Source organism: Orbicella franksi, chromosome 14 (assembly GCF_964199315.1).
Source record: "Orbicella franksi chromosome 14, jaOrbFran1.1, whole genome shotgun sequence".
Classification (NCBI taxonomy): Eukaryota; Metazoa; Cnidaria; class Anthozoa; order Scleractinia; family Merulinidae; genus Orbicella; species Orbicella franksi.
Window position 1 is genome coordinate 4,617,373 of NC_138158.1, and position 24,092 is coordinate 4,641,464.

Here is a 24,092-nt window from a genome sequence, read left to right on the forward strand (position 1 = left end):
ATTACAATAGCGCTTGATTAAGTGTCGAATCTTCTTCTGAGTGATGACAGAAAAATGGCCTATGTACGGCAGCTTAAAGTAAAACGTGGGCGAGGTGGTAAGGGGGTAGCCCCGGGGACAATGATTGCTATGGGTCCCAGTGATGTAACGGTTAACCACTTTTTCATTGCCCATTTAATTGAAAAAGTGGTTAACCGTTACATCACTGGGAAGACTAAACATTTTTTAGTACAAAAAGTATTCCGTCGTCACAGCTAAATTTGTGTGTTCCGTTACTTGTGGTTGTCAAATCAAAAGAACGCACATTAATTGTGCTGCTCAAAGAACCTTAGGCCCCGCCCACACTACGCCGGCGAAATTCGAAGAGGCAGCTTCATTTCTAAGGTTAGGCCTGCTGTCCACACTAGTCCGTCACGAAAACAGAGCTTTCCGAGAACGCTCTTAAAACCGGAGAAATTGTAAACGCCGGCTTTGCGTTTTAGCGTGAACAGAAAAGATGTTGTGAACGGGGCTTTACGAAATGAGGGGGGTGAATAGGTTCTCGGATGGACGGTTCTGGCCTTAAAAAGCGCACGGATTATGGATTTTTGCGGTAAATCGAGCAAATTCGCGGATTTTGAAAACACAGTGGATCGTGGATTAGCTGTAAATTATGGCGCGGATTCCGGATTGTTCCTGTCTGGATGTTCGGATCTTGGGTCCTAAACGAAATTTGGATCATAGATCTTTCTTCAGCCTTAAACTCGGGTGTGAGACTGTTATTGGAATTGTACTATGTTATAGCCATCAAGTATGCTGCTTTCTTTACTATTTGTGCGAAATTTACAATGGCATTCACATTTACTAGTTTACTTTTGAACTTTTATACTTCTGTTTCCGGATGTGATTGTGGTTTGGGATTTGATCAAAAATATTGGCGGATCGACGGATTTGGATAGCCGTATTCACCCCCCTCCAAAATCGATGACGTCGCTATAATTAATTGATTTTCCTCAAACACTTCTCAAAAATGATCGATGATTGTTGTGTTTTTAATGTCTCCGGCGTAGCGTGGACGGGCCTTACAGCGGTCCCTGCTACGCGTTTTTGTTATTCAATCTCTCCCGTTTGTGAATTATGTCAGCAAATTCCATCTCGATGTCATTCAAAATCTTCTCTGTCTCTTGATCCGCATTTCTCCAATGCATATCCTCCAGAGAAGTAATTCTCCCCGTCTTGTTACCTGTTTTGAGAAAAGGAACAAGAAACCAGTCCTTGCTTAAATCATAGTGACTTAATTCAGTTGAAACTTATCAATAAATAAGAGAGAGACGCCCGGATCCTTGAACGAGGTGTGACCAGCGAAATGATGGAATGTTTAGCCTAAATAGCGCTCCAGTTCTAAATATCATTGACTCGACAGTGGTTCACAGTAGCTCTCAATAACTGTAAGGGTTAACCGTTACAGACACCCGTATACCACATTCAGTTGACTCTCACCCATAGTGCTTTTTCACTCTTTTGTGTTAAACACACTGGTGACCAGCTACCACAATAAGTTTTCCTTGGAGTTGTGGCACTCCTCTTTGGACAGCGAGGCCGTTAACGAGAGGAAACCGCTCGCTTTGGTACCGTTAATCCAATTAAATTAATCAAAATTAAATTAATTCAGTTGCCTTTGACAAACATTTGCCTGGGTAAACGATAACACTGACAGTGGAACAGGTGGCTTTGATATTGGTTGAATTTGTTTACATGTAGCATCGCCTTTGCCTTTTGATACCTTGGATAAAAGCGTCAAAGACGCGTTGACTTTGATCAGAATCAAAAACAGTATTTATCACTTTGATCAAAGGATAAGGGTGTCCCCACGACGATGTTTCGCTCAGTTATATTATTTTACTATGCTTGTCTTGATCAGAAACGATTAATTTCAATTCAATCAATCAGGTACTCAAAAATGTAGGATGAAGGGCAAACATTCCAATAGCAAAGCGGCTCCTTTAAATTACTTTGTGATTATTTCTGGTCCTTTCCTGCCATGAAAAAGTGTTCAAAACGAAACGAAAGGGCAAAATGGGATGCGGGAGGTTTCTGCGCGGAAAAAAGAGGGCGTTTTTTAAACTTACCCATTACAAGATCAAGTGTCTGTGGCATCCGGTGACACTTTTATCAGGTGCACTTTGCATTTTTAACCACAGCAATTACTGCAATGTGGATTTAAGGAACGCGAGACCGTCCTGGAGAACGGGGAATTCTTCTGCAGTTTACAGTTATTGAAAATCCGGCAATCTTGGGCCAAAGAATCCTTTGGTTGGCTTTGGTGACCATGGGTGGTCCGGACGAAGCGCAGATTTCAGTTTAATGAGGGTTAACTGACGAGAGAGGCAGGTAACTAAAGTGTGGGGTTGTTTAAGGTTAACGTCCGAGTTTAGGGCTAGGTCGGGCTAAGGTTTGTTGCTGCGGAGCGAGCAGAGCGAGCGAGCAGCAACATAATCAGGATTTAAGAAGAATGCATAGAAGGGGTTACGAATTCTTGAATTCATCACTTTTTACCAGAATGCATTGCATTTAACCAGAGTGCACTGCGCCAATTTTTACCAGAGTGCATTACGCCACGAATAATATAAGGATGTCACACCGTCGAGCCGCCGTCCTTTTTCACATGGATTCCAGTGAGAAAGTTTTCTCTGATTTTCCGGTAAAGCGATGTGAAGGACATCGTGCTTGACTTTTACAACTCTTCACTCAGCTTTTGTTCCTAATGCAGTATGTGAAAGTTTGTAAATCTGGACGATTAATTGTGACATCTTAATCTTAAACTTAGTCGATCTCATTTCTTAGCAGTCTCGCCTCCTTGGTCGAATTCTTAAACGAAGAGAAATCGTCGTTACTAAAGCTTGTAGAATGATTAAAACAAGCAAAAACCGTAGAACACGCTAATTTCATATATGCTGCGATCTAATCCTTTTCATCCAAACATGAATTTAAGCTAAAGCTTGAGCATTTTCACCCATCCCAATGGACACGTCCTCGACACAGTCTATCAACATTCTAGAGATATTTAATGCGTACCGGTACAAAATTTATAAGGTAGATTTCTGCTCCAACAATTTCCACATCTTTCGATTTTCGCGATCTGGTAAAGGGGAAGTTGATGTGTATCGTTTTATGTCCAAACGTAGTTCAGATCACTATGTGGTTTTTAATCTCGATCCCTTGTCACACCTCGCTATCAATACATCATAATGCATGAAGTTGATGCATACAAGGACAGATCTTAAGTTACACACCACGATTTGACACTACTTTAAGAAATAAAGGCTAATGTAAGTCTTGGAACTGCGTTAAATATGTCACTATCAACAGAATGTGCCGTAGCATTACTATCTTTTAGATACCCTAGTTATAGTAATACTGCGCTGATAGTTGACACTTCACCTTAGCGCTTGCAGACACTAATCTAAAAGCAACGAGAGTCCCCACGTAAATCCTTGTGTTCTTCCAAAAGAGATATGCTTGGTAATTCTAACAAGTAAATGGTCTACAAATTGAAAACTGGAAAGCAATTACAGGACTGTACATGCAAGTTTCAGTCTGATTTATTTTCCCAGAGGGGAGAGTTATAATGAAAGAGGAAAGATTATAAAAGTTATAAAATTGTTTGTATGACAACTTGGCAAGTATTCAGGTACTTTTTGCTCCGACTACCAGCTTGCTTTTTAGCGACACTCTTAATATCAATTGTCCGTATGAAGCGAGTATCCGAAAACCGGGGTTTTTCTGCAAATTATTCCAATGGATAAATAACTTCGCAGCGGTCAAAATACATTCTAACTTGTCTTGTAAGCAGCAGGCTGCTATGAATTACGAGCATTAAAAAAGTTCAGCGCTTTTATTCGTGTTATGTAAGTTATTCCAGGTAACACCTATTGTGCAAAACTTGTATATTAACTTGTACATTCAAATTCACTCTAGTTGGAACTGACGATAACAGATGTTATTGTCGAAACATGTATTTAAAACTGAAAAGCGTTGTACCCTTTTTACGATTCTAAATTGCATTAAAAAACTTTGCCACGGATTTTGGCCAAATTTGAGTCATAAGAATAAGGCCACCAAATTGAGTGAAATATGAAAACGATAACTTCTTAAAACAGCGAAGGAACATTTCAATATAAGACCTCGTCGACCACACTACACCGGAGATATTTGAAAACGGAGGTTTCACTCCGAAAACGCGTCAAATGTTTTCTGTCCACACTACAGTCAAACCTCTCAGGAAATAGCCAGGTAACTGCTTCATACGGTAAGGCCTACCAACCACACTAATCCGTTACGAAAACGGAGCTTTTCGAAAACGCTCTTCAAACCGGAGGAATTTCAGAACGCCGGCTGTTCGTTTTCGTGTGGACAGAAAGCGTTTTGAAAACGATGACGCTGCGATAATCATGTGATTTCAAACGCAAATTCAAACTGACCGGTGATTGTTGCGTTTTTAAATTCCTCCGGCGTAGTGTGGACGGAAAACGTTTGATGCTTTTTCAGAGTGAAACCTCCGTTTTCAAATTCTTCCAGAGTAGTGTGAACGGGGGCTAAGGAGTCCCGGCACTCGCCAACATGATGATGTTGTTTTGCAAGACAGTTTTGGAATCTCACTTAACACGAGGTGAAAAAATCAGTTATGCCGGGTCGTCTGTTATTTTGGAGTTGTGTAACTTAATCTGGTGAAGCAAGTCACTCACTTTGTTCAGCGCCAGCGAGAGATAAAATTGTGCTCCGGTTGACCACCTAATGTACAGAAATGTAAAAAGGTGACCGTTTAACAGAGGTGAATTACAATAAAATTAGCCAATTGAAAAGTCCAAACGGTGACCGCGTCCGCTTAATAGAGGTGAACGCTTAATGGAGGTCAAATAAACAGTAAATATGTGAAGCGAATTTCGGGAATTTGAATAGTGACCTCTTAATAGAGGGCGACCGTTTAATGGAAGTCAAACATATAGTAAACGATTTGAAGTGAATTTCGGAAATTTGAAGTGACCTCTTAATAGAAGGTGACCGCTTAATGGAAGTCAAATATAGTAAACGATTTGAAGCGAATTTCGGAAATTTGAATAATGACCTCTTAATAGAGCTCCTCTTACACCTGTAATAGAGGTTTGACTGTGCGCCAGAGAAATTGGAAAACGCAACAATCACCGGTCATTTTGGATTTGTGTTTGAGGAAAACGCAGGCAGAGAAATCAAGTATCAAAGCAGGTACGGATTGACAAAAATTTAACTTAGATAATTAAAACGGAATGTAATATGGGTTTTTGTTAGGCTGAACAGTTTTCAAAGTTAATATCTTATTCATTTGTTTGTCACCTTTAATTATAACGCCCGGTAGAAGTGTTTGTTTGTAATGAAGCAACAAGACCCATAGAAATAATTTGTTCACAACACTGATAAGTTTCATATAAAGCCAGTATCGATGACCAAACTCGGCCGTGAAACAATTCCTTTCAAGCCTGAGACCCATAAAAGAAATTTAACTTGTTCAATTCTGTCTCCTGAATACGACGGCATCAGAGACACTGAAGAACACTTATTTGACAGTGTGCTCTAAAAGCTACTTTATAACCCTTTGTGGATCGTCTAAAACTAAATTTGTGTTATTGCCAACCAACTTGTTGTGCCGTTCCTTGTTGTGCCGCTATGACTTATTGAAATACGTATAGGTTATCGTCAGAGTTATCGTATGAATGCAAGTGTACTTAGTTACATTACGAGTGATGTTTGAAAGAATTCAGTTTCAAATATCACGAGTTGTGCAAATTCTTTGAAATTGCTCGAGCTTTCATAGGATTACATAGGATTTCATGGGATTTTTTGTATGACTTTGAAAATTACGAACGCGCCCGGTATTGATCAGTTTTCACTATACTGCAAATTAAAAATCAACGACAAATTGGCCTGCTCTCAGCCAGTCACAATTAAGTGATTTTCTCAGTCTCGTAATTTAAAACAAAATAGAATACTACAAAGTCAGTTCTTTTGTTGTGCAGATCATGTCTGTCTCTAGTTTAATGCTCTGTGGCTTGATCGTGTTTCTACCTGAGACCTTTGGAGTAACGGAGTGGGGTTTTGGGCGATATATAAAGTACGAACCTGGAAACATGAGCCTCATCTTAACCGCCCCTCATGGTGGAAATCGCAACCCATCACGACAGAGTACTGGTAAAATGTGGCCAGATAGAATCGATTACGGCTGTAAAGGAAAAGATGGTAAATGTATCTGGACACATAATTGTGGACCAACTAGTACGGACTGCAAGACTCGGAAATTAAGTGACTTGCACACTGTAAAAGTTACTCGAGACATTGCAGATAGAATTAAAGAAATCACAGGTGAGGAATTTGATTTTCGTTTCTCGAGGTCTTTTAATAATTAACTTAGAGATAAGCAGAATAAGGTTGTTCTATCGGGTTTTACTTAGATTCGGATCAGTTATGCATTTTTAACTCAAGCTTATAATTTAATTCCATTTTACTTGAGTTCGACCTTCTACGAGCGTTACACGGTTTTCTTGGCTCAGATGTAAAATTTTTCTGTGACAGGCAAAAGTTCTATCGAAAAGAAAAAAAAAGAAAGGAATGGTTAAAAACAACAGATTTAGTACGCTTTCTACCACGGCAATGCCATCCCAAAAACTACAAAAAGCCACCGAATATTTTCACGATGTACTGACTCAGCTCAACTAACTAGAGTTTGATACGAAACATTTTTCTAGTAAGCTTACATGACTGAAAAAAGCGGCAAAAAATCAAGCAATAATTCAAAAACGACTCATTTCCGTTCAGAAAGTGGAAATAGATTTTTGGCATAAAATTAAGCTTACGTACCAATTCAGTCAAGTTTTTTACCTCACATTTGAGTCTTGTCCTTTTATACTTCATTGAAGTTGATCGATGGTGACAGCTCCGTAAACAAGTAAAAACTTGTTTCAATTGACTTACACAAGGCGTACATGATGTCATTCAGCCACGCTGCTACTTTGAATCTTCCCGTAAACTTTTCTCCTTTGTCACAATATTTCGGAATATAGACGACTGTAGAGGACATTGTGCGAGGAATATTTCAGAAGCTTAAGAAAACTCTGTTTTGTTCGCTTCTCAAATGTTTATCTCTGACTGCAACTCAAAGAGTGAACGCCGCGCGATATTGCGCCACAAATTTTCCCGCCTTTTCATACCGATCACTTCGTGTTGATCATACTGAAATGTCCACATCATATTTTTAATCATTGCAGGTTTTCGACCACACGTTGTGTACAACCTGCTGCGAAGAAGCAAACTAGATGCCAACAGAGAGGTTAATGAAGCAACTTGCAATGTCTCAGATGCAATCAAGGTTTTTCAAGATTATAACAATTTCATCTGCAAGGCTCGGTCCGCTATTTCTGACCGTGGTTTGCTATTAGACATCCACGGCAGCGCAGATCAGAAACAAAGAACGGAGCTGGGCTATCTTATTCACAGCAAGCACCTTGACAGTGAAAGCTACAGTAAAGATGTAACGTCTATCAGAAGTCTTGGTAGACATTGGTGTGGAGATGACAATAATTGTTTTAAAAATTTCATCTGTGGCAACAGGAGTCTCGGTCATTTCATGAATCTGGAAGGGTTACATGCAGTACCCTCTCCAGAAAACAAGAAAGTAAAACTGGATGTGGTTCACTATTTCTCGGGAGGATTCACTGTAGCGAAATATGGATCAAGAGATGGAGGGGATATTGATGGAATCCAGATGGAATTTTCCAGAGAAATTCGCTCAAGATGGGGAGAAAATACAAGAAATAGGATAGTTAATGCCATTTTATGTTTTCACCGGCTTAACTATACATAACAACAAAGTAACGAAGTTGTATTTTACCAAGCCTAAAAGTTTGCTTCGCGAAGTGCGAAAATCAGAGAGCGTGGGGTTTGGTGACGAGGCTGAAATACGCAAAGTATTTTCATTCATGTTTATGCCGCGAAATTCCGGATTGCGTAAGTTAAATAAATCTATTAATGAATTCTAATTGTGCAATAAAACAAGGAATTATCACGTGCAATGTCTTCTCATTCGAGTTATCCACTTGCCCTGATTCGGAGCATTTCAAAACAGATACGCAAGCCGCTAAGCCTGATCGAATTTTCGACCCTCCCGCCTCCCCGTCAGCGACGTGACAAAGCTATAGTGCTGTCTCACCGAGTCGCTCATTGCCTCGGTCACAATCCTTCCCCTTAACTTAACTACGTGAGACAATGAGCGGCATAATTTATGAATGAATGTTATACCATTCTGCAAACTTAACATACCCACAACTCCACGCGTACCGCGCTCCAACGGAGTGGGAGGCTTGGGAACGATGTAAATTGGGGGGTTGTTGTCGTCGGAACGATGAGGCTGATGTCTTTTACAAAACTCGAGTTGTATTTCTTTATTTTTTTCGTTAGCTAGGGTAAAAGTTTAACTACAGTTCAATTTTAATATACGAACGTTTGGCGAAGACACCTGGAAATGCTTTGAGTAAGTTTTTTTATTATTATTATTATTATTAACAAATCTCCCTGCTTGGGTTACTTACGACTGATCATTCAGCTTCAGTTGTCAGTTTCAAGTATGCAACGCGGCCAAGTCCCGTTCATATGGACACCGTAGAAACCACAGAAAGTTCTGTCTATATTAGAAAAGTCAGTTGATTTCAAAAAAAGTGTATCAGCTGGGAAAAAAATCTTCGTAAATAATAACAAAATGGTCATATCGCTAAAGCGGGATTTGAACCTACTTTACCTAACGCAGCGCCAATATGCAATACTGAAATTGTACGAGAAAATGCATTTGATGAATTTCATTTGCTGAAAAGGAAATTCTCCAATGTACAAAGAGAATTTGAAAAGGTAAGCTCTGAAGCCTGTGTTTAGACTTTAACCTCGTTCCCAGTGGCCTCTCCCTCACTTGGGGAGCGGCGCCACGTGAGGAAAAGGGCCCGAGAACAAGGTTGGCTAACCTTGATTCGTGCCGCTCATGTCAACTCCTTTAAATTTTCCTAAGTAGTCTTGGTAATGGCTTCTTTTAATTTGATGTTTCCCCCAGACGCTATTTGTGGTACAGAAAGTTCTTTCGCTCCCACAATCAAACCTTTGAAGTCCGTGGATGAAACCCTAGTGTGGCCATTCATTTCAAAGCTATTGAGCAGTACTTTCATGTGGTACTGTTTATTACTCTGTACAAGGTGGTGCTAAATTTAAATCTGCGGATGAAACCTTGGTGAGTGACCATTCAAATGAAAGCTATTGAGCAGTACATTTGTGTGGCACTTTTTGTTTTTTAAAGTTCTGCAAGAAGAAATTATTTGACATTGTTTTTCTTAATTTTGAACTCGACAATCTTGGATATGAAAAAGATTAAATAAAAAAGTAATCTTTATTGCAATCAGTCACGCTACACGAAACCGTGTCTCATAAAGCCACTGAAAATCCTATGACCACTTCTTTTCTCACTGCCAAGCCTGTCGGAGCATTTTTATTGAAGCGAGTCTCTGAGAGACGATTGTAACAAGCACCAGTATTCCGAGAGTACCAAAGATGAACCAGTAATCAAAGTCTTCCTTCAGCACATCAAACATTCGTGAAGGTGTTATTCTCGTCCAGTACAGGTCCAGTCCGTACGCAAACACCAAACATGTGGATTCCAGGCCTGATCCGGCCGTGTAGACACCGTGGAGGTTGGCAACTAGAGTCGAAAAGAAGCATAAATTAGTTAAACAGGAGCTCTTGTCAAACCAATTATCTGTGTGACGACTGGGACTTCATCTACTCGCACTGAGGGCTTTATGTTAATACAAAATACATTTTGAATTCTTTATGCTGCATCAAACGAAAAGAGATTTCCCATTCACACGCTTTTCCGACCACCACCCTTAATGAATGCTGTCATAACAAATTTGATCCTACTCAATTTTAATGAGTCAACCTTTCGCACGTTTGACAGGCATCTTCGATTGTACACATTCGTCCAATTCTAATCTAACGTTAAGTGCAGACTTTACAATGAATGAAATGTGGCATTACCACTACCAAAAGCTCTTTTATATCGAGTTTTGAAATCTTTTGCCTGACAATCATGTTAAACGTTGTATGGCCGGTTCAAAACCAAGACCAATCAATATGGGGAGGCAGCGAAGTCAAGTTAGCCAACCTCGCACCAAGTAGTTGGGTTTAGATTAGCCGATAAGTTTCTAAGACAACCACAAAAGTTACAAAATTTCGAAAGGTGTGCTACGCTTTCAAGCACATGGCATAGGCTCGATTTCCGTCAGAGGATCGCGGGCTCGTTTCAGGCGATAATCCTCCATAGAAAAGAAGCTGACGGCTGTACATTTCCATGCGAACCTTACACAGACCATAAAGTACAAGGAAAGCCATATTTTTGCAATATTTGTCTCCGTGCTAACGACAGTGTTTACTACGTTTAAAATTTTAGAACTTTTCTGTACGTATTTAAACGTGTCGTTAAAGTTTTAGTGCGCTAACAATTACGGGTCCAGTCGCCATCTTTTTCCTACGGAGGACCGAGCCTGCGCATGGCAGAGACAACCAAAGTTACTGACCAGTTTGATTGTAGTTGATAAACGCCAAAGGATTCAAGCTGAGCTCTGGAATATAAGGATGCAGCCCTTCTTCACGGTCCTGTTGGTTGGGCAAAAACTTCCTCCGTGGATCCAAGTAGTTTTTGGGAAGGCTCAAGATGTAGCCAGTTTGCAGTCCAAGCAAGAGATTCTTATGAGTTATCCCTCGCTCTGTTATCGTTACAGTCGCGGTGCGTATTGTTGTTGGGAATATGTACGACTGCTGAAGTACTATCGGGATAGGGGGAGGGTCGAATGAGGACAAAGCAGTACTGAAAATAAATTAATATTCCAGTTTATTGATTAATCGATTTAGTTAGTACACTAGCCTACTAACTACGGACGGGGGGGAGGGCAGAGGGTGATTTCCCAAGGGGAGGTCATAGAGGATGTTTCAAAAGTTTGCGTCCTTTTTCTACAAGCGTATATCTCACTCAGTTTTCACATCAGGTAAGCCATTTTCAAAGACGCCAACTTTTAGTGACCTTTAAATTGTAAAAAACAGCTGAGCAATTTATTATTTAATTTAGTGAATGCGACAGCATTTTAAGGCACAATGATGCCAATAGCTTTGAAAAAGTATACAAACTCCTCAGTCAATAATTCGAGGGCGCTCGAAAGTTTCTTCTCGTGTCAGGAATATTACGTTCATTAGTGTTGCTCAGCAAGCTGCAGTTTAAAGGAGCTCAGTCGCGGCATTTTGAGTTATTTTGGCCACGTACAAAATTACATTTAAGTTGATGGACACCTGAAAATAGTAGTTCACTAAGATAGAAGAACATTAAAGAGATAATAATAAACCATAAAGGAACAAAGATGGTTAAGGATGGAGAAGATTAACACGGATTACAAACGACGAAGTTCAAAACTTTAGGCTAAATTTTTTAAGATGCGCAAACCGTCACGTAGCTCCTTTAAGTAATCCCAAGTAGGATACGATAAATGGCTTTTCAGGCCTTCATTCACGAGGTTGAACACATCAGAAAACGTTAACTATGAAGATGAAAGCATTTTCCTGATGCTCAATGACAGAGAACCATCAAAACGCATGGGTACATTGTTATTTCAAGATTTGTCTTTCGATCGATCGAAGTAGTTACTACAGGTTACAAACACGGGTGTACTGTTCTGGCCTCGCTCCGGGTGTTGGTAGTTACCATTCCGCCCGAGCGATCCGCCATTATGAAAGTCGTGTTATTTCCTGTTCTTGCTTCCATGATGCTCATGGGATACATAATTTAGTGGGATACCGCTTACTCAGATTACCGTGGACATTGAATAAGCCAATAGACTGTTTTTGATATATCAAAATTCAGCTTGGCAGCGAGGCTTAGATGACACAAACAAAGGAAATTGAATTGAATCGAAGGTTCGAGCCCCAGACCGGACCAACACTCAGGGTCTTAAAATAACTGAGGAGAATGTGCTGCCTTTGTAATTACATCTACAAATGGTTAGACATTCAAGTCTTCTCGGATAAGGACGATAAACCGTAGGCCCCGTCTAACAGCACTTCACTGATCTGGTTCTTGTGGGACGTTAAAGAACGCATGACACTGTTCGAAAAGAGTAGGGGACGTAGAACTCGGTGTCATGGTCTATCTGACTTGTGCCGGTCATTGGTCTGGGGTGGGTAAGGTGAGATCATACATGGACTGAAGTGGCTGCAAAGTGCGCCTTCATATGCTGACGTCCGATCTCACCTCTCTGGTTCAGCCTCTGGCTGGAAGGGAGGAAATTGGCACTAACTATCTATCTATCCATCTATCTCATTTCTTTTGTTTGTGTCCTCTAGGCCTCACTATCAAGCTGGATTTTAATATGTCGAAAGTGACCTATTTCGATGAATTAAAATTCTACGACTTGGTTCGACGCTTAACGGAATAAAACAAAAGAAATCACATCGAGGTTGAGGAATGAAAAATCAATGAATTTTGTTTTATTCCCCTCGGCCTCGGAGACAACTTGAAGTCAGAATTTAATATATCGAAATTAGGCTATTGAGCCAAACGGCTCCAAATGCCAAGAAACTTCAGAGAAACGCCAATAGCATTAACAAAACGTCTTAACATTTCAAAATTGTCGTATTCTCTTTAATAAAGATCTTAAATGTTTTGAAATACCTAGGAAGTTTCTAAACTGTATTGCAAGAAAAATAACAGAACGTCTAAACATTCCAAAACTGTCATATATTTTTAATAAAACATAAAATAGACCATTTTACAGTTGTCTGCTCAGTGACCTGGCCTTTGGATGGCAGCGAGGCTGGAGTTGACCTTATTTTGATACAGACCTCACTGCTTTTGTTGTGTAAAACAAGTTGTTCTGATCCTAACTAGGTGCATTTACATGTAAAATGGTCCATTGTTCTAAATACGCAGAAAGTTTGTAAATATTGCAAGAAAAAAACTGTCCAAAACTGTCCAAAACTGTCTTTTATCTAAATAAAAATCTAGAATTGTTCTAACTCTCCAGGAAGTTTCTAAACATCACCGGAGAAAAAAATGGTAAAACGCCTAAACATCCCAAAACTGTCAAATTTTTAATAAAAATCTAGAATTTTTAAATATCCAGGAAGTTTCCAAATATCGCAAAAAAATCGTGATAACATTGCAAAACTGTCGCTTTTTTAAAATAAAAATCTAGAATTATTCTAAATGTCCAGGAAGTTCACAGATTTTGCAAAAAAAAACATTCCAGACATTTATTTTATTTGTATTCTGTACGTTTTGGAATCTGCTCATTTATAGGTTGGTGTATTAAACAGTCGTCTTGTAAGGATTATTTCCCTCGGTAGCGGTAAAATAGCACAGAATACCTCTTTGGTACATTTGTTCTTACTTCGAGGTCCTCTAAGCGAAAGAGCTGTGGCCGAAGCTTACGACAATAGTGTCGCAAAGCATAACGCTATATTTTAAACATTCACTGTACCACTTGGAGGTTAATAAGTTCCCTTTGTGGTGCAACCCTTCCACTGTAGCAAGAAGGCTTACAATTCACACACCCAAAAATCTCCCGAAGTGCGCTGGAGAATCGCGAACTGGACACAAAAAGAATTATAGGATTCACTGCTGTGCTTAAAGATGGAAAAACGTAGAAAAACAAACCTACATGGAGCCGAAGCTTACGTAAATCGTTGGTGAAAAACGATGGGAAGGCCATTCTAAAAACTAAATACACACACAGTGGTGTCCAACAGAGGAAAAAAGCAGTTACTATAGAGATGAACACTTTCATTACAGTCTTGTTCTGTTGCCTATTACGCGCGCTGATGTTTTCTTGATAAGTTTCATCCACTGGTCCTACTTGTGTCATAGATTTCATAATTCTACGGTAAAGTACAATTATCACGATAAACGGCACACAGTAAAATATTAAAAATCCTATAGTGTAGAATATAGAGAGTTCCAGTCTGGCCCAGGAAAACCTACAAAACGTTTGAGGCCCGTCTCGGACGATTTTAGCAAACCACACGTACGGAAAACCACCTGAAAGCGGGAAAATCCACGTGATTAACAACAAACCCGCCCGGAGACGGGTTGTTAGCATTGTAGCGTGGAAGGGATGTACAATAGCTACGAATCTCTCCACCACGATCAAAACAAGGCTAAGAACTGAAACCGCTTGTGAAACAGCTCTGGAATACATTCCCATCTTGCAAACGAACGTAGCCATGGAACCTTCGATGGAACTTTTTCCTGAGAGCATTCCTTCTGTGGCGTACAGAGGCCAGTTGGTCAAAGCAGAGAGCAGATCAGAAACAGCCATGTTCACGATGAAATAGTTTGTACTGGTTCTAAGAGAGGCTTTCATCAGAACAGCCAATGTAACCAGAACATTGCCGACAATGGCTAAAATACTAACCAAGGAAATTACTACTGTGATTGTCTTTGACGCGATAGGACAATGTGTTGATTGATCCTCAAAGTTGCCGATGCTGGAGTTGTTCATGTTTCCTTGTCGGAAGATTTTCTTTCCTTTAACTTCACGGACAACACTTTGAGAAGACTCGAACTTCCTATTCATTTACCGGAAGTTTAAATGCATGTACACCTGCCGGTCAGATTAGATTTCTTATTAAAGCGACTTGAAAACGTAAACTTGAGATTGCTTAGTCGCAATATACAAAACTTAGCCTATACAAATTTCTGTATTATACTAGCTCGTTAGTAACACTCGATAACGAGCCTACCCCTCTTAAGAAACAGGTAAAAATGATAAATATCATTGTTCTTTAATAACGTAATTCAGCTTTTGAAAATTTTAACTTACTCCTAAATCGGAATCGAACTAACTGATTTTAAGTTAACCGACTTTGAGTTGGTTTCTAGAAATGAGTTCTAATTTACTTGAATGTAAATCCTTAATTTAATAGGAAAACCTATTTGGGGTTTTCTGAGCTTCATGCATGTAACGAGACATCCAAACTGGACCATTTTTAACTAAACTAAACATTTATTCACTTGCCTCTTGTTTTGTTGCAGAGAAGAGAAACTATTGCATTTTTAAGGCGTGACAATGTAAATTGACGAAATTGATGAAGATTCACTTTCCAAAATAACCATGACAATAAGTGATTTGAATCTTACTTAATTCATGACAAGCTGTGCTTTCTGTAAACAGAATGTGCATCGGAGTCTATCTCAATGTAAATTTTAAAGGCCTTAAAGTAGTTACATGTATTTTATAAATATAATTATCAATTCCACTTCGTTTTTAAAACGAACATTCAAGTTTACGCGCAGAAACGTTTTAGTTTCTTTTTTTTTTTTTCTTTAGGAGTATTTTAAGACCGGAAAATTATCTTGAATCGCCGATGCGTCCATAGTCTTCCATCCTATGTGTTTACTTTACTCAAAACCTTTTAATGTAGAATTGACTTAACAAGCAAATTAAATATCATATATTAATTACTGGAAAAGGGCTGGTCGATTTCTCTATTATAATTGCTACAGAAAACCTACAACCACAATAATCTTCACAAAACCTAAACAACTGGGACAAAACAGTGAAATACATTTCATGTTTGTTTCGCTGGAAGATCCTCATAGTCAAATCTTTTAGGCAGAAGTCAGTGTTCCAAAAACATAGATAATGCATGTTTGGTTAATAAACAGGTGAAATTGTTTACATATCCCAGGCTTTTGCTAAAGTAAACACATTAAAGATAATACAAGTTTCAGTTACGTTTCATGTGGTCAGTTTAAATTTTTTCCGCCTTTTCGCCCTTTTCTTTATATTATGATGAACAAATTCAGCAGAAAATACTGTTCTTTCCTTTGCTCTGAACTTGTGAAGTCTCCATTAAAATGAGAGCTTTCTTACTGTCTCTACTGTACACGTGTTTCGAGAAGTATAACTAGTCATACTAATTTTGACCTCATTAATACACGCAAAGTGAATAACGAAGCCAAGGAAAACACGCAAAAGAGTTCGATGGCCATTACCAAAATAACACGCACCTGCAGGGAATCATGGTAGTTGTATTCATCAAAACAAATTTCCAGTCCAAGACGATGAATACAACTACCATGATTCCCTGCAGGCGCGTCTCATAGAGGGAATGGGCCATTACGAAAACAAGCGACGATCTTTGGTCTTCTAAAGTCCCGTCCACACTAACCCGGTTTTAAAAGAGAGCGTGTACACATGGCCACAAACATAAATCACGATCTCGTTCCCAGGGTCTTTCGTCTTCCCGGCCTCTAGTAGGGCGGAAAGATGAGAGACCCTGGGAAAGAGGTTGAGCAAATCACTCTTGTTCCACATTGTTGTTATCAATTAGTTTTAACTGTCCTTAGCTTCGTTTTTGTTCGACACATATTTTTGGATGCCATGGGAAACACTCTCCGATTTGGATGCCATGTACTTTATTTTCACTTTTTTTTTTTCTGTTTTTGTATATTTGAGCGTTTTAACTCGCTTTTTCATGTATATTTTGAACCTACCATAAATTGTGATAAATAAAAAGACAATGTTGCGTTTTCAAGAGTCTTCACTTTTAGACGCGTTTTCGAAGTTCCCCTTTTCCGATGATAACAATTCGAGTTTTCACTCGTTCGATGTGGACGGAAATACATTGAGATGGATAGAATAGCCTTCCAGTCGAGCTCGGACCGGAAACCACGACGTTAAAAACCCGAGCTAACCCGAGCTGACCCGAGCGAAGAGCGCGGAAAAGAGGAGACCAAGGGCGTATCGAGAAGTTTATGGAGTGGATGGTCCCTGAATGACAACAGAGCATTTCTCAAATTCGTTGTTTGTAATCCGTGTCAATCTTCTCCATCCTTAACCATCTTTGTTCCTTTATGGTTTGTTATTATCTCTTTGGTGTTTTTCTATCTTATTAAACTACTATTTTCAGGTTTCCTTCAATTTAAAGGTAATTTCTAACTCAAAATTCCGTGACTTAGCTCCTTTAATGTGTTTGTAACTGAAAGCCAGTAAGCTTCAGTGTACTTGTCAAACAACTCAAAACTTACCTGTTTCTCTCTGTGTATCCATCGTACATCTCTAACACCGTGAGCTCATATCGGCGGGATTTAGTGTTGTACAGACAGTAGACCAGCCAGTTTTCAGCGTGTACCATGTGAATAGGACCTTTCGCATTCTTGTGACGAGCGTGGAAAATGATCAACCCTAAGAAAATTCAAACATATGTCTAGCCCAATTTTTGAATGACAAGTCGTGCAGGACTTGCTGTTTACTAAACAGAGCAATTTTGCTGTTTTATTGTATTTGTGGAACGCACTGTGACCTAATGATTGAAGTCTAGAGTTCCGGAGGAGGGGGATCCCCTTAAATAAAAGTCAAGGATGATCGTCATTTTGCTGAGGGGTGCAAATCTAGGATTTTGGTCCCACTTGGAGTGTCCTGGACGAAAAGCCACTACTTCAAGCCGCAAGGTATCTTTTAAGGTGCACCCACTTCCGTGTTGAGTGGTATCCTTTAGGGGTCAAACCACTCCCCAGATTGGTCTCCTTTAGGCGTTTATTTTAATTTTCTGACGAACCTCCCTGACCTTTTCATATGAGAGTTTGTGCAGAACTATACAACTGTAGCTCCAAATTACTTCACGCTACAGATGCTGTACCGTGAAATTAAGCCTATTGAGCGTTAACATTGATGGATGACAAGATTATCGAATGACTTCACCATTCTACTGATACTTGCTAGACAAACTAGTCCGTTTCTGTTGTCAATGTCTCCCTCAAATTTTGTGCCTTTCAACTGACAATCTTAAAGGAAAAAAGAAACTGTTGGTTATAACATTTATACCTGTTACAGCATCAATAAGATAAATGGAGATTCCAGGCTTGGTGTCTGGCGTAACCTCAGTGCCCACTGCTATAAGATTTGGGTTCAAATATTTGTAAAGCACTCTCCTATCTCCAAGAACTTTTCCTTGAGAATGAACATGTTCCAAAGGACTCTTCGTTGCTAAAATACAACAACATTAAAAATTAATGATATGTTGGAACGCTACAAAGTATAAACAAGATCTGCAAGCACTTACCAATATTAGTGATAGTTTGTTGAGACTCAGGAAAGTTCACGTTCCACATTTCTCTGACATGAAAGACACTTTTTTCCACATCGGACAAAAGCATGTATCCTTTCAAGTCAGCCTTCTCTTTGTCAGCCATGAAGAAGAAGATGGATGAGGACGCTTTAGACACAATTTCAATGGATTCAGAAGTGCGAGGAATAACATGAACATTCAGAGAGGAGTCCAGGAGAAGGAGAAGTTTGGTGTGTTTAGCATCTGAAGAGAAAACAAGGAAAAAAAATTCTTAACTGACTTGGTGGAAGAAGTTCCCTTTGCACAAATATTTTGGGGAAATTTACCCTTGATTTTGCAAACCTCCTGAGTTTTTTAACCCATTTCTATTGCCCTGGGTTGTGTAAAAAATTCGGATTCCTATCACTTTTTGAACAACAACTTACAATGTTTCCTTTCAAACATTTACCCAATAAAAGTCCTAACAAATAAACAATTAAGGACATACCAGTATGTGGCAAAAGCATGGATTGCACAACTCTGTATGACAACTGATTTCCTTTAAGGTAGCCTGGTCCAATCGGCTTCCCAGTGATTGGGTTGAAAACATGTAAAAGGGATTCATCAGATGCCCTTGACTTCCCAAGCACTACACACTGGGCAGTTAAAGGAAAGTGGGCGACAGTTCGTTGAGTGTAGAGTAAGGAATACTGTTTGCTGTTTTGAGAGAAAGGGGCAAGGTTTGGTAGAAAGTACTTCCAAATGATGCTTCCGTCAGCAGAATTGAGCCCGAAGAGTTTTCCTGATGATGTTACGATCAGAATTAATTTTCGCAGATTGAACTGATCTCTGGTTAGTTGCTCTTCTTCTTCATCTGTTGTTTCAGCAAAGAAGCCATGTTCCTGCTGTGCTTTGACAAAGGCTTGGAATTGCTTCACAAGCACTTGGAACTGCTTCACTTGGGCACGGATGCGACGGATAAACATGGACAAGACATCATCTACAAAATACAATTCTGTAGGTTAACAAAATGTGAACAGCTACATTGACAAACTGAACCAGTGCCCAGCAAGTTATTTTATTTTTTTATTTATTTATTTATTAAGCTTCGGCCTTCTATTACATATAAAGAAAAGGAAAAAGAAGAGGAGGCAAAAAACAAAACAAAACAAAACAAACAAACAAACAGCAAAACAAAACAAAATGGCCAGGGGAGCCGCTACAGCTCAGCCAATTACAGCGGCCCCCTTAGATATAGTTAAGAGACAAAATTATACAATATATATAAATCTAAATCTAGTATAGGGAGCTTAAAAGCAGCAATGCGGCAGGCGCGTTAAGGTCTTAGCGGTGTTGCATTTTGGGCAAATTGTCTGCCTCGTTCTTATATCTTCTTGATCAAAAATATCTACAGCATTTGTATAATATTTTAGTAAGGATCTCTTAAAAGCAAGGGGTGTTTGATTGTGTTCCTTAAGACTTTCAGGCAAAACGTTCCAGATTCTAGCACATCAGACAAAAAACGAGCGTTGATAGGAAAGAGTACGGCATTTCTTAGGTATATAAGTGACAGAGCTATTGCTAGAATATCTTGTTATTCTGACCAGTTGCCTTGCAACCGGTAAAGCATCACTATTTACATATATTAAATTATTTACAGCTTTATAAAAAAAAACAATGTCCAAATACTCGTGCCAGAAGGATAGTGGAATTAAGTTGGTCATCAGAAGCCTGGTCTTGTATGGAACGTCACAGCCAAAAGGGAACCTCAGGATGTACTTTATCACGCGTCGCTGGACAGCTTCCACTTGCTTCAGCAGGCCTACTACCTGGGGAGACCATACTTGGGAGGCATAGCCAAGTTGGCCAGGAACAATGTTCGGCGTGTCCTCATAGATTGTATACTCTTCGACGCCCACCGGATAAAGCCAAGAAGCTTATTTGCTTTGGTGCATTGCTCATAGATTTGCTTGTCCCAGGAATGGTCGCTCGAGACCCACACACCAAGATCCTTTTCAGATTCACAGGTTTCTAAGACAGTGCCATTGATTGAAAACTGAAATGCCTGTGGTCTTTTCTTTCTAGCTATTCGCTGGCATTTACACTTTTTCTGGTTGAATAAAAGACCAGATGATTCGGACCAGTCAACCAGACTGTTGAGATCTGCTTGCAATGCAGCACAGTCAGTGGCAGAGTTGATCGTTCTAAGAACTTTAGTGTCATCTGCATAGCATGCGGCTCTAGAAGACGAAACAGTGTCAGGGAGGTTGTTAACAAATAGCAAGAACAGCATCAGGCCTAGCAAGGACCCTTGAGGTACTCCGGAAGTGACTGATAGCTGTTCAGATGTGGCGGCGAGGACTGTCACACGTTGTTTGCGATCATGTAAGTATGATTTGAACCAATCATGCAGTGAGCCAGCGATTCCAAATTGGCAAAGCTTATCAAGCAATTTGGCATGATCAACTTTGTCAAACGCCTTACTCATATCGAGATAAATAACGTCAGTCTGCCTCCCAGCGTCGAGCTGCGCCTCTATGTAGTCAAGAACGCTGGTTAGTTGAGTAACGCAGGACCTGCCAGCTAAGAAGCCATGTTGGAAGAGGCTTATCTTGTGATGTAAATGATCTTTCAGTCCCGCTAATTCACAGCACTCAAGTACCTTTGAGATAACAGGGAGAAGGGAGATTGGGCGATAGTTCTCAACGAGCTCACGTTTCCCTGTCTTGAAGATTGGGACCAGGTTTGCGAGCTTCCAGTCTGAAGGGACCACTCCTAGCCGCAGGGATTTGTTGAACAGCTTCGTGAGAGATGGTGCGATCTGTTCAGTGGTTTCTTTTAATAGACGGGACGGGATTCTGTCAGAACACATTGCCTTATTTACATCCAGCTGCCTTAAATAGGCCAAAACCTCTGTGACTGAGATCTGTAAGTCAACAAATAGGGGCCCATCTAAAGGCGATGGCCGTGCTGGATGTGCCCGGACCTCTGAGGGAACAGAGAATACAGACGCGAAGTACGAGTTGAACAAATCTGCAATCTGTCTAGACGTTGACGCTTGACTACCCAGTCCATTCAGGTCACAAGATGACATAAACTCTGGAAAGCTGCGTGATTTGTTGGTGAGTCTGAATATAGACCAAAAGCGTTTAGGTCTGCGTGCTAGGTCAGAGTCCAGAGATCCAAAGTAATGCTCTCAGCTTTCTTGGATCAGGGCCTTTGCTTTTTTTCGCAGCTCTTTGTATTTTTGATGCTGTTGCTTGTTTGCCGTCGATTTTCTTAGCTTCAGCCGGGCTGTCTCTTTTTTCCATAAAATATGGATGATTTCTCCAGTGATCCAAGGAGGGGTGTTCCTGCCTTTAATTTTCTTAGTTGGAATATAGTCTGATACGGCACTCATAAATGCATCCTTCCATTCAGTCCAGTCAAGATTGATGTTTCCACTGTCCTGTACAAGGTTGCATAAATTGATAGATTCGAGCGCACGCCTTAGTCCTTCAAAGTCCCCTTTCCGATAATTGTATACCGTTCTATTCACTTTGTGCTGAGCCTTCGCGGAAGCACGAAACTCAAAACACACCACACCATGGTTGGTAAAAATGCAGGATTCTTGTGGGCTCAACACTTTCTGCACGCGAACGTGATCAGGCACGCTTGCATGCAAGTTAGTTCCAAGATCAAAAATCTACTTTGTCTTTCTCACTTTCATATATTTTAAACTACTCTTCATGGAAGAATTCTGCTAAAAACAAGCATGTTATCCAGAGATGATCAGGCGATACCCTTGACATTCAAAATGTAACCAGGCACCTGAAGTAACTTGGTTAATCTACCAGCCTACATTTCCTAAACAATATGATTAAGAGGAGGAGCCTCCCACCTTTATAGGTGAAAGCCAAAGGGCAAAAACAAAAACTTGAATTGAGCAGATATTTACTCTGGGTCCCCAACATTTCACTTCCAGCCACAACCTTGCACATGTTAGCAAGCCTGGATCTGGCAATGGAAGTTTCATATCTTTGTTTTAGCTACATAAAAATGATTAAAACATTCACTATTATGGCTAGCAGATTAGTTAAAATATCATGCCTCAACAGGGGTATTCTTGTAATGCGTGATTTGCTGATTTTACTTTCCGTGAAACGTGAATTTAAGAAATTATTCTCCATGATCTGTGACCTGAAGGTTTTGCGTGACCCGGGAATAAATTGAATCATTAACCGATAGTAAAAATTTCACCACTCATTCCTACGTGAATTTAAGACGTGAATCTTCCAAATGGTTAGAGTTGTCTATCAACAGTGATTTAGGTATGCAATTTACAATATTGAGTCGTTACTTAGCCTTTCACCATTTTGCTCTCTTCAAACACTCTTTCCAGTGTAAGAGCAGGTTATTATTCATGATTCGGGAAAATGAAATTTTGGTATCCATGATCTGTGATTCGCTATTTTTTTCATTCATGACCCATGCCAGAGATCCCCTGTATGACCCTCCTAACCGTACTACCCTACCATTTGGATGAGCACCAAACTCCTCCTGAAGAGTCTCAAAATTTGCCTGTGAAGGTGAAAATGGCAGCTCAACCACCTCTACAGCTGTGACTTCAGCAAGAGCTTCTTCCCGAGACCACATGATACGTCCAGGAAACTGTACCAATGACACTGAATGATCTGTGGTAGCCAGGAATACTCTATATCCAAGTTCATTTTCTTTCTTATTAAACAAATAAACAACAGCATCTTCTGGTTCTCCGTGATCTACTAAGACTGCCTTTTGCGTCATGTCTGGAAGGTCTTTTTTGTTGTCTAAGTCATAACATTTAAGCTCTAAGGATTCGTCAGTGATTAGTGTAATTGAAACCAATATAGCCTTGTTGCCAAGTAAAGCTGCTCTAAGTAGAGACTGCTCCGTAAATTTGGTTATGACTGTAATGCTATGATCGTTGTTTAAGTTCAAGATAAGCTGATGAGTCTTGGAGAGTTTTAACAGGAACTCCGATTGTTCATCCCAGGAATTTGAATAAGAACCAAATGAGTGTAAGCTAGGTTTGCCAAGAGACAGTTCTTCGACTCCTAGCCCTAAAGAAGCTAATGATATTGTTTTCACTGGTGCTGATTCATCAGTAAGGGAAATAACGTGAATGCTGTTGCTGAACGTTTCTGCACAAACCAAACTCGACTTCTTGACAAACACACAACTAGCACCATTGTTGACCCACGGTGCTCCAACACGTCTTTCTCCTTTCCTTTGCCCATTCTCTACATTTAGCGTCTGAATAACAATGTCTACATCATTTTGGGTTCCTACAACATATACAATTCCATTGGAATGTTGAAAGCTGAAATAATCAGCTGTCTGCTCACTGTTATCAACTGACCATTTTTCTGAGCCATCTTGAAGCGCAAATGCTTTGATGACGTTAAAAGCCAGAGAAACCACAAGTTCGTTTTCTTTTGCCTCCACCAACGCTGTCTGTGGTCCATTCCATCCGTGGAAAGGTGAATTTGTAATCTTTTTGCTTGGCGAAGAAGCAGAATTGCCAATTGCCTCCCACAGAAGTGCTCCATTGCCAGTATCCCAAGATCGAATGAATTTTCCGGCGCTTGAAGAGCTTACAAGAACGTTTTCACGATAAAGCAATGTATCTAGAACCTCTTCGCTCTCTTCCAAAACTTGACGCCAAAGAATACCACCAGTTCTCGAATTTAGGGCAGCAATCACGTTCGATTCCGTGCCAACAAACAAACGTTTGCTGCTATGCGTAGAAACATCGAAAAATGAAAATTTTACTTTCCCGATGTAGCTCTGACGCCAGTCGAAGAGCCCAACTTGATCTGCGTACAATCCTAGGCAGTGCCTCAAGTTTATCAAGGAAAGAAAAACGCACATGTAAACCTTAATCACCGCCATATTGGAGGCACCTGCAAAAAGCGAGGCTGCTCGGCAAAATT

General features: G+C 40.0%; 3 protein-coding genes across 4 annotated transcripts; 1 reads left to right on the forward strand and 2 right to left on the reverse strand.

Moving 5' to 3' along the window:
* Positions 1-5,018: 5,018 nt before the first annotated feature.
* Positions 5,019-8,387, forward strand: LOC145468150 (uncharacterized). Of its 2 annotated transcripts, XM_081451837.1 has the most exons (3): positions 5,019-5,241; positions 6,030-6,372; positions 7,275-8,387. In XM_081451837.1, exons 2-3 carry the CDS (start codon positions 6,033-6,035, stop codon positions 7,868-7,870), a joined length of 936 nt encoding a protein of 311 aa, XP_081307963.1. In that variant the 5' UTR covers positions 5,019-5,241; positions 6,030-6,032; the 3' UTR covers positions 7,871-8,387. The 2 variants fall into 2 exon arrangements, with proteins under 2 accessions (XP_081307963.1, XP_081307962.1); XM_081451836.1 differs by lacking the exon at positions 5,019-5,241 and having other exon boundaries at positions 5,747-6,372.
* A 32-nt stretch (positions 8,388-8,419) lies between these two features.
* On the reverse strand, positions 8,420-24,051 carry LOC145468094 (ER membrane protein complex subunit 1-like). Its single transcript, XM_081451774.1, has 7 exons — positions 22,653-24,051; positions 18,647-19,138; positions 18,154-18,402; positions 17,916-18,077; positions 17,120-17,276; positions 10,620-10,909; positions 8,420-9,742 (listed from the first exon to the last, which is right to left on the reverse strand). The coding sequence occupies exons 1-7, from the start codon at positions 24,049-24,051 to the stop codon at positions 9,507-9,509; spliced, it is 2,985 nt and encodes a 994-aa protein (XP_081307900.1). The 3' UTR covers positions 8,420-9,506.
* On the reverse strand, positions 13,306-14,920 carry LOC145468123 (neuromedin-U receptor 2-like). Its single transcript, XM_081451807.1, has one exon. The coding sequence runs from the start codon at positions 14,661-14,663 to the stop codon at positions 13,560-13,562; it is 1,104 nt and encodes a 367-aa protein (XP_081307933.1). The 5' UTR covers positions 14,664-14,920; the 3' UTR covers positions 13,306-13,559.
* Positions 24,052-24,092: the final 41 nt, after the last annotated feature.

What these genes read in the sequence shown, in the direction of transcription:
- LOC145468150 (XM_081451837.1), top strand. Translation starts at nt 6,033, where the DNA reads ATGTCTGTCTCTAGTTTAATGCTCTGTGGCTTGATCGTGTTTCTACCT. An exon ending in TAGAATTAAAGAAATCACAG is followed by an intron (nt 6,373 to 7,274) that starts GTGAGGAATTTG and finishes TAATCATTGCAG; the next exon opens with GTTTTCGACCACACGTTGTG.
- LOC145468094 (XM_081451774.1), bottom strand. Translation starts at nt 24,051, where the DNA reads ATGGCGGTGATTAAGGTTTACATGTGCGTTTTTCTTTCCTTGATAAAC. An exon ending in GTTTGGTGCTCATCCAAATG is followed by an intron (nt 19,139 to 22,652) that starts GTAGGGTAGTAC and finishes TGTATTTTGTAG; the next exon opens with ATGATGTCTTGTCCATGTTT. An exon ending in GGATACACAGAGAGAAACAG is followed by an intron (nt 10,910 to 17,119) that starts GTAAGTTTTGAG and finishes ATTTATTTTCAG; the next exon opens with TACTGCTTTGTCCTCATTCG.
- LOC145468123 (XM_081451807.1), bottom strand. Translation starts at nt 14,663, where the DNA reads ATGAATAGGAAGTTCGAGTCTTCTCAAAGTGTTGTCCGTGAAGTTAAA.